Source organism: Calonectris borealis, chromosome 23 (assembly GCF_964195595.1).
Source record: "Calonectris borealis chromosome 23, bCalBor7.hap1.2, whole genome shotgun sequence".
In the NCBI taxonomy this organism is placed as follows: domain Eukaryota; kingdom Metazoa; phylum Chordata; class Aves; order Procellariiformes; family Procellariidae; genus Calonectris; species Calonectris borealis.
The window spans coordinates 3,680,610-3,690,547 of record NC_134334.1 but is presented as its reverse complement, the minus strand read 5'-3'; the positions used below and the strand labels follow the sequence as shown (position 1 = coordinate 3,690,547).

The 9,938-nt window shown below is 42.6% G+C and overlaps 1 protein-coding gene across 1 annotated transcript in view; it reads right to left on the bottom strand.

Annotated features, from left to right (window-relative positions):
- Positions 1 to 1,286: 1,286 nt before the first annotated feature.
- Positions 1,287 to 9,938, bottom strand: part of LOC142092393 (uncharacterized) — a 29,516-nt gene continuing 20,864 nt past the window's right edge. The window contains exons 8-12 of the mRNA XM_075172385.1: positions 7,870 to 8,004; positions 7,263 to 7,350; positions 6,685 to 6,773; positions 5,602 to 5,742; positions 1,287 to 5,328 (exon numbers count right to left, since the gene is read on the bottom strand). Coding sequence (XP_075028486.1) covers positions 5,177 to 5,328; positions 5,602 to 5,742; positions 6,685 to 6,773; positions 7,263 to 7,350; positions 7,870 to 8,004 — 605 coding nt within the window. The 3' untranslated portion in view covers positions 1,287 to 5,176. The remainder of the gene's footprint in view (positions 5,329 to 5,601; positions 5,743 to 6,684; positions 6,774 to 7,262; positions 7,351 to 7,869; positions 8,005 to 9,938) is intronic.

Genomic DNA, 9,938 nt, shown 5'->3' with positions numbered 1-9,938 from the left:
CTTTCTAAGTATTATTAAAGCACATGTGCTAAAAGAGCTGGCTCTTAAGATGGTGAAAGATTTCGCTGACCAGGTCTGAGACACTCAACGCCCTCTGGCAGCTTGTGAGGCTGTCTCAAGTAGAATGGAAAGCAGAACGAAAAGGTACACCTTTCAGCACATAGGAGACCTCTTCCACCTCTCTTGCGTAAACAGAATTGTTCCGGAAATTTCTTAGTTAAGTGCTATCCCCTTTTCAGAGTCCTCACTCCCAGGTAGGCTGCAGCAGGACACATCTGTGTGCAACGCTCTTTTTATCTACCATTTCCTCAACAAAGGCAACAGCGCTGGGTTAACAGCCGGGCAAACCCAGTGAAATGCCATCACCGTCGTACGCAGAGCCCGTGGGGTCCGGGAGCAGGCAGCCTCACGGACAGACAGACAGACACCACGACCAAATCCAACCCCAAGGCATCACCCGAGCGTTGCTCCTTTTACAGCCAAAGACGGACACGGCCAGAGCTCCACGGCACCAGCTAGCCCCGAGCCGAGGCCGATCAGCATTTCCCCACGGGCAGACAGCCCACACCGCCACGGGGCAGGGACAGAGCCCGTGGAGCAGCCGGACCTCCGTCCTCGGCGGCCGCGGCGGCACAAACCCAGCTCCCATCCCCGGCTCCGATGCCCAGCCACAGCTGTAACGGAGTGACCCACGTCCTTCCCTCTGGGATGGATTCAAGTGTGTGAAGTCAGGGTCAGCATTAAGATTGCTCCCAGACTGGTGTGACAAAATACGTATCCAAGGAGGACTCCCACTAAACAGCAACAAGACTTTCCTCATCGCTGGCAGCTCAAGAGCTTTTTTGACAATTAGATTCCTCAGCTCATAGGACAACCCCAAGACAAGCTCAAGATAAGTGCTGGACAACTCCTAATAAAACAAGGACTAAGTGCTACCAACTGTCCCACAAAAAAATTGCATTTTTTTCCACAAACATGAAGTATATCTTTTAAGCTTCACCTACATATAGTGTAAAACTTCTTATGTCCTCAGTTAAGCCACAGTTTGATGTTGTCGTTTTGGAGCCTGCATATTTGCCTTTTTGTTAGCACTGTCAAGGAACTTTGTTTTGGTTTTTTAGATATCACCATATATCATATTTTAACTATTTACTCATGACAATAACATTAATGAAACATTGTATTTCTAAATTTGCTTGATCACTTAGCCTTTAGAAACTTTGGGATATTTTTCAGCGATATTTTATTTTCTCTTTTGAAAAGAGATTCAAGCAAAAAAAAAAAAATTGTTACAGATATTTAATTGCACGTAAATGATTTGAGGAAGAAGCCTTTTTTAACCTACAGTCCATATACAGAAATCAAGCTGAAGTTCAAATCAGAACTTGAAAAACCCCATAAACTCCAGGATTTGAGCTGAAAATTCAGCCATGATCTGATTCAAATATTACAGTAATGGCACACCAATAAAATAAAGCTATTGTTCTGTCTGAATGGAAATTTAAATATAGTGTTTTCTTACAAGCTCACTGTTCTGAGCCAATAGCTTTCATTTGCTTTGAGGCAAAGAACAGCTCTTTTACTGAAACTCTCCAGGGCTTAAATGATTCACACTTTGGGTTTTTCCCTTTGAATTGGAGCTTTAAGAAGTCAGGAAATTGGTTGCTTTTCCCATCAATAAGCAGCCATGAAGTCAGGTGGTTAGGTAAGCAGGAAGTGGAACTGTTCTTCAAGGTAGGCATATAGAAACCCAAAAGGCCACTGTGCAAATTTCCAATGAATAATATGGCTCTGCTCATCATGTTTCAATATGAACTGGCAGCAGTGTCGGCTATTCAACACCCACAGCCCAGAAAGTCTTGTACAACTCACCAAGATCTGCCGCGTGTTGCCAGAGGCACAGACTTCCACTAGACACTCAAATCTTTCATTCCTCAAATAGTAAGCTCTGTTGAATTTTTTTTGCCCAAAATGTTGCTGCTTCTCTGCCATTTTCAGGAACGGAAAAAATTGTCAGCCACAGTTTCCTCCTATTTTGGTAGTGGGTAGCTGAAAAGCCGGTTTAGCCAGCAGCCAGGAAACGTTAAACCACTTGCTTAAAAAGGGAAAAAAGTGCAAGTGCACCGATCTAAAATGCAATGACAGAAGAGTTTGGTTGGGGGTACGTTGCTGAAATAGCCAGAGTTCTGTAAGAGAGGGGAAGTGAATTGGGAAAGTAAAACTAAGTGTGCTCAAGGACACTGGGACAAGCTAAAGAATAAAATCCTTCCTTTCCAATTTGCTTAATTATATCACATAGGCACTTCATTCAATTTTCAAGTTTATTTTACCTTTACAAAAGGTCACAATCAGCAATCTTGTTGAAAACATTAAAAAAAAAAGAAGGGTCAATACAGAGCCGAGAATAAACATGGCCAACATAGAAGGAGCTGTAAGAAATGTCTTTACTAACCGGTGTTTAGACTTCTGAGTATATTAAATCCCACAGCAAAACCGCTTGCAAGGCAGAGACAGTCTTACACTTTCAAAAAGTTATCTTATTTAATCCAATGCAATGCTTTCACCTTTCCTTGGCTGAATCTCCAGATCACCTCCAATTAAGAATCTGCACATCTCCCAGAGCAATGAAGGAAAACTCTCTCTTTTTAAGTGAATTGCACATAGGGATATCTACGGGAAAAATTCTCAGCAACACGAGGATTAGCAGTAAGAGGATCAAAGAAGGCAAAAATACATTGAAAGTACTAATTACGTCTCACAACATCCTTTTAGGGTTGAGAAGTATCACTGCTCTCATTCTACATGAAGGGGAAGCTCAGGTATATGGATGTCAGTTGCAGTAAACACAATAACAGAGAAGTTAGAAGATTAAAACTAGGACTATGGAGGAATACATTATAGCGAAGGGAAAACCCTTTGCACTTCATTTGCTCTTACAATTATTTCACCCAGTTACAAGATTCTATAATGCACAAAAAAAAAAAAAAAAAAGTAAAAAAGACAGGATAACTCCTCCTCTTGACATAATCACTGAAGAAATGTTCAGCAATAAAACCATGTCCACAAATCATAAAATGAATCCTTCAGCTTTATTCAAGCTTGCCAAGACCTCCTCCAGAGAAGGCTTCAAGAAAGACCAACTGGAAAGAGCTTAGAGAGAGAGGCTGAGGTCTAGAAACCACAGCCTGTGCAGTAGGATAAGAGCCTAGAGAAATCAAGGAGAGATGATAGTTTGTGAATGCTTAAAAAGATGCTGAAGAGTCAATTCTTCCTCATAATCATAATGGACGATATAAATTTTAACTAAAAAAATCTCTTTTCTTCTCTGATTTGAAATCAGTCACTGGACTGGATTGCCTAGGGAGGACATGGAGTCACCCCAACGAAAGCCTAACAAGCAGCTGGTTATCCAGTCTCACCAAGCCTGCCTTGGAGCACAGAGGCTATGTGACTGGCTTACCAAGGCAATAACCTGTCCCACTTCTTAGGAGTCTCTGTTCAAGTGTTTTTGCAACACACATCTGTGGAGGCAATAACTTCGGCTCTGCAGCTATTGTAATTTCACAGAGCCCTACTTAAACCAGCATGTCATTCAGACTTGGAATAATCCCCTCTGAGTATTTAGTTAAGGTGATTAACAGAAATTTCATTATTCTGTTAGGATTTAATTTAGAAGCCCTGTACTGTTTACGTTATCTGTGAGAAATCGTGAGGAAGCTGATGTAATGGCTGTACTGTGAGAGATTTATAACCTTTCATGTGAAGGCTGAGTCAAAACTCATTTTTGCCCAGAGCTGATTCGGTCATAAAAGAGTCTACTCCAAGCAGCTTTCACCAGAAGGCCAAACCAGGAGGCATCCAGAGCTTTGAATCTATTATTGCAGTCACATGACACGAAAATAATTATATTAAAAAAAGCGAGTTTTAACCAGTTGAAGCCACAGGCTAGATTCTTATTTGAAATCAGTGTCAATTCACAAAAAGCAACCAACTCCAGCTGAAACCCTGTCCCTTTAAATTCAGGCAAAACAATTAATTCTAGCCATGTTAGAGCTCTATGAAACTGGAGGAGCACTAATCTAACATTAAGAAAATATCCTCCATGGTACAACTTTCAGTAAGGAGAACATCTTTCAGCTGATGATCAAATCACTGGAGCTATGCTGGTATACACCCGCAGACGCTCTGGTTCTTTTTGTTCTGGGGTGGGGAAAAAAGGCATGAAGAACAAATGTCGGGCTTTTCTCTGTTTTCCACTGTCTTTTCCTACTCTATAAACTAGGTGAGAAGAGAGCATTAAACCGAATGTCTTTCTCTAGACAGCGTGACCCTCGTTTGAGCCTTTCGGAAGTCTCCCTTCAGTATTCCAGGTGCCAAGGATTGCCGAGTTATAGAAGAGGAGGAGGATAAATGTTACTCCCTCCTTCCCCAAGCTTCCCTGGAGGGGATGAGGCGATCACAGAACTTGCACAGAGAAATCTCTGCAAGCACAGATGGTGGCAGTCTCACACCGGCACCTCTGTGCACTGAGACTGGCCTAACCAACGCCTTCTGCTGGGATTGGAGAGGAGAGTACGGAATGGATGAAGAGGAACGGCCCTTTGCTGCATAAAAAAGAGGGCAATTTGGCAGGAGTGAAAAGCACTGTCTGCTTAGAGAAGAGTAGTAGATATGGTTGCTAGGCACAAGGCCTTATTCCCTTAATATGAGCATCAGGACACGTTTTGGAAATACAGATAGCCCGTGAAAGCTGTGAGGGTGCCCTGCAGGTGCTACTGTATTTCTTGTAGCGCTGAAGGGATTGATAGCGGGACGCCGGCCTTCTACATGCGTATCAACCTGTGGGAGCACCACGGAGACACGTGCAGAAGACGCAAAGGCAAATTATGTTTGGTTCCAAACAAAGTTGAAGAGAGCATCAATGAAAAAAAAAAAACCAACAACCTAGGATACTTGCAATAATGCGATGCAGCTGAACCGAATGCCAGCCTGATTTACCAGTTTTTCTGTTTCTAAATGCTAGGTTTGTTGAGAAGAAACAAAGTGAAACTCCCCCAAAGCCTGTTCCTTATTGCTATGTATATAATGATGCTTTACGCACCTAGCCCCTCCCTTCTTTTTTTTGAAAAGCTGAGCTCAGCTCCCCGTTCTCACAGCACATTGCAATTTATCTGCTTCATTGTAGACTCTGAGGGTGGAAAGAGCAAGGCTTTTCTTCTAGTATTTTGCCTCCATGTTCTTCTTCTGGAAACTGGCAGCTGTAAGTCTCTTCTCTATGGTGTGACGGTTGTGAAGCCACCGGCAGCCTAGGGAAGTTATGTTCCAGATCTGCAGTGAGAATAAGCAAAAGCACTGCACATACAAGAGGTCTTCATACATGTCAGTTAGCTGCCCATCACCTGTACCAACACAGCCTCTCTCTGAGGAAAAGTCAAAGATACAGGTGATGTGCTGCTTCACCAAGTAACCTGCCCAAAATCACAGAGTAAATCCGTATTTACTCTATTTATTCAACTTGACGTATTCCATTCTGACTCTGGATCAACGGACACATTGTTCGCCACTGAAAAGCTACATAGAAGTCCACAAAGGTGCACTTACCGTCAGCTGTGTGGTATTTTTCTTTCTTCAGTGACCATATGCACAAATGCAAGAAAAAGGTCAGCAAGATGAGAACAAATACAGCCACTGCCGTAAGGATGGCCAGGACGGTGGTATATAGAGAGTCATTTGTAACAGGAACTGCAATTAAATACATTTAATAAAGATTAAGAAATCATGTGCCCAGACTATTGTTAAAGGGAAGGCATAATTTTCCAAGGAAAAAAAAACAGTGTGAGTATTAACAATAAAAGTGAGATGCTCCAAGTCAAGGGTGCAATAGATCACTGTCTGCGGTAAGAAGCATTCATGCAAAAACCCCACATGCCTGATCTCTTCATTGTTCAACGTCTCTCTCTCTTGCAGCTATCACTTGTTCTATCTACTCCGTTTTGGTTTTTGCTTTTGGGGGGGATTTGCCTTCAATGTTTCCCTGAATAGCACTACAGCAAACCAAATTTTCACACTTGTGTCTGCCTAATGGAAGTTAAAAGTAGCAGCTTTTTGCAGTTTGTCTCAGCAGAACTAACAATTTCTCTGAACGAAGGGCCCAGACCTGAAAGGCACCAATTCATTGTAGGGACAAGGGTGGGGGGAAAGGCAGGAACAGTGCAGCTTGCTGCCTTCAAGATACTCAGTGCCTGCAAAGCCTGTACCCACTTATTCCTATCTAATCTGATCCCTGATAAGACATGAGATTTCAATTCTGGGTGTTCCAGACTCAACCAATACTTGTAAAGGAACTAGACAGCTAACTAAGCTATTGCCTTCCTAAGAAAATCTAGCAAAACAGCAAGAGCAGTCCAACGGAAAACTCTGATAATTTGCCAAATAAGTGTGCTCTATTCAGGGACAATTGTTGGGCTTTTCTGTACCGTTATTACTGACAGTGCTTTAGTGGAGGAATCTTTGCCCAGGTCAACAATTCTACCTCTATAAATATTGCAAGAAACACAACAGTAATTTTCAAAGCAAATTTTCATGATAGCAAGCTCTGGATGATAACTATGCAGCAAATCACCAACTGGAGAAGCAGACAGAAAAGTTATAAGCTCAAAGAAACAAATCATTGTGAGAAGGTACCTTGCTCCAAATCTTTAGCAGGGAAACCACATATTGCATTATGTGTACTGTTGCCTTGCTTGATTGTTAGAAACCCAGAACTTTCACAACTAAAAGAAGAATAGAGTCACATTTAGAATGTCCCTGCCTTTCCCTTCATTCCTCTCCAGCCTTTCTCTTGGCTCCCTTTCTTCCTTCCCTCCACTCTTTCCACAACTTGTTTCCTTTCTTTCCTTTTTATAGCAGTGCAGGTAAAGTTACAAAGAAAACACTACATCACAATTGTTTATGTGCACATTTTTTTTAGTCTCTTCGTTTCAAGTGGTGTCCACATTTGGAATAATTTTGCATCAGTTTGAGCTGGACTTGGAAGCAAGTTGAATACACAGCACTTTGTCTTAAGTTCTGCTTTGAGACTGACTATTTATAAAGCCAAAGGAGAGAGAAATATCATATATTGCTGAATTTTAAAAACTAATCATTTAATCTCATTGTTGATCCCATCCTTGATTCAATTTTATTTTCTAATTTAAGTATTAATCATTTGAGAATTTTATCAGGCATATTTCCAAAGAAGGAAAGTATTAACAAATACATACTCAGTCCAGTTACGGCACCAGCCATTCTTAACATTAGAGTAGGTTCCTATCTCACACGGTTTACACTTGAATGTGAAGTCTAAAATGCCTACAAGAAAAGAGAACATGATTAGTAGTCAGTGCCTTTACTGAAAGATGGGGATACAGCAGATTAAAGCACAATGCATTCCCTTTACGCTCTTTCTGCATTATGAATCACCCCCCTGGAGAAACACATAAACTTCTTGCCACCTTTGCGTTTTGGGAAGTGTATGGGCGGACCTAGTGCAGAAGAGGTACAGAATAGTCTGATCGACAGCAGAGGGTGTAAAGCTAGGAGGCAACACAGAGTAAAACAGTCTTCTACTGACAGTTCTAGCAGCTTGGAAGAAAAGTAATACCGAAAGTCCTAGCATGAAAGTAAAAGTCTCAAATTTAGGAAGGGAACAGTTATAAAATAGGGAAACAAGGGTTTTAGTCACGGAGGCCACAGTATAAATGCCATTTCTCTCTGCATCATGAGCCCTCCCAAAAGCAGGTTATAATAAGTGAGAGAAACTGTCTGCTGCTCAGCCAGCCACTTATATTGAACTCTGCCTTTTAGAGTCATTTGCGTTTCTTTAGTTACCAAGCTTCACCAGCTCCTCGCCCTCTGCACATTCAGGCAGCTTTTTGCAGTAGAGACATGCACTATCAATACAGCTGTATCCCTGGCGACATTTGCAGTCATGGTCCTCAGTATTTTGACATGTGCTGTTGTCTCCTGTCAAGAAGAAAGAAATTAGACTTGCATAGAGGCCAGAAATTAACTTAACCATTAGTCTTACTGGCTGACACAGAGATAGTTCCTTACTGTGCTGTGGTAGAAAAAATGGATACCATACCAGAAAGATGTCACTCCCATGCATACTGGAAAAAGTTTAGAGTACTCAAATTCAGCACCACTCAGATTTTTACACCATGGTTATCTAAGCACTGCATGACTTACCACTGTAATGCTTCTCTCTTATCTGGAATACCAGTGTAGGTCATGGTAGACAGAAGTAAGGCAGCAGGTTTGCTTTACTACATCGTGCAGATTTAGACACTGTGGGGTGAGGAGGGCACTGCCAGTGCCCCAAAGAAGCACTACACATTAACTAGCCATCCGGTCAGCTCTCAGGACACTGCCAGAGCTCTTCTCAGTTAGGCTCAGCCATGTTAGAGGAGAGATGCCCAAAAGATCCTTGGCCAGTGAAGCTAGAGCTCCTTTTCCATGCCTTTCCTAAAAACAGCAGCTGCTTCCTACGCTCTGTTGGCAGAAGTGGGTCTAAATCCAAGCCATAGAACCAGCACCCTTCCTACCCTCTGTCCTTCTATTTCTAGAGGAATTCTCTTGTGAACTTTGCTTGCACTCCAAAAATATCATCTCTAATTCTGAGAGGCTCCTGGGTTCATGAAAGCAAAGGATTCATCATATATACTGATCCCATCAGTAAACAGCATCAAGCAATCCTTCAGGCAGTTGGAGACCAGTTAGAGGAGAAGTGCTGTTCAACCAGGAAGCTGTATAACCTTAAAGAAAAAAAAATACAGAGGGAAACGCAATAGCATGCTTAAAAACCCACAGTGAGTAACAAAGATCAAGCAAAGATTACTTCCTCTGGTTGGTGATGGAATGTGCAGGGCCACCAGGGAACTGCCCACACCTTCCTCTGCCCACTGGCCTCCTCCTACTGGCCTTCAAAACTTAATGAAGTCTGGCAGCAAAAAGGAAACAGCTTGGGGATGCTTCTTTCTGTGTATTACTAGTGGGTGATTCTGGAGTTGATGCCACCAAGCAATGACTCTCCTACCTCATGCTGAATGACTTTATCTCAGTGGGAAGTACCCTGGGGTCTCCACACTACTGAGGACTCTATAGCTCTTCACCTATTTATTGCTCATTCCCACAAATCCCATGTGTCCACTCACTCCTTCCACAGGGAACTCAGTGTCCTTGTTGTCGGTTGAGGCAAATATATTCAAGCTACTAATAGGTGGGAGGCTCCTACCTAGGCAGCAATGAAAGATGTAACTTCTCAGCTAATCCTGTGGCAAATCTGCAGGAGAACAGCACTACCATACTAGCTATACATGGCTTCCAGCAACCCTGTTTCGGGACAAACAGAAAAGGAAGGTGCATTCCTTGCTGTAGGCCATAGAAACAGCTGCATGTTCCCTACTGTTCAGCTCTGGCCACCGTTATGGACAGCAATAGATTAGGAAGAATGGTATGATTGCTCCTGGGACCATGGCAGAGGCCATTAGAATCACCTGCTCAGCCTAACAGGCACAGAAATGCCACCCAGTAAGTCCTGCAACTAGCCTGTTCCACCTCTAGTGCCTTAATTTGACTTAAAATTACAGGCAAGTGAGAATCCATTACCATCTCACCACCATCCCAAGATCAGGCAAGGATAGATGTTAAAACACACTGCTGAAACTAATGATCACCTGAGACCTTGTCTGTGCATTTACTTCTGGGACAAGCACAGGTCAGTGGAATGGAGGGATTGAAGTGGGATGCTTCCTGCTCTTTAGGACGACAGATTGCAAAGAACAGCCTTACAGAAAGCATCACTCCCTGTATTCCCTCTGACGTCTGAATGGCACAGACAAACCTTGAAACCACGTTTGAATGGAGCAAGGGCTCAGAATCAGTGTTAAGTGAACACC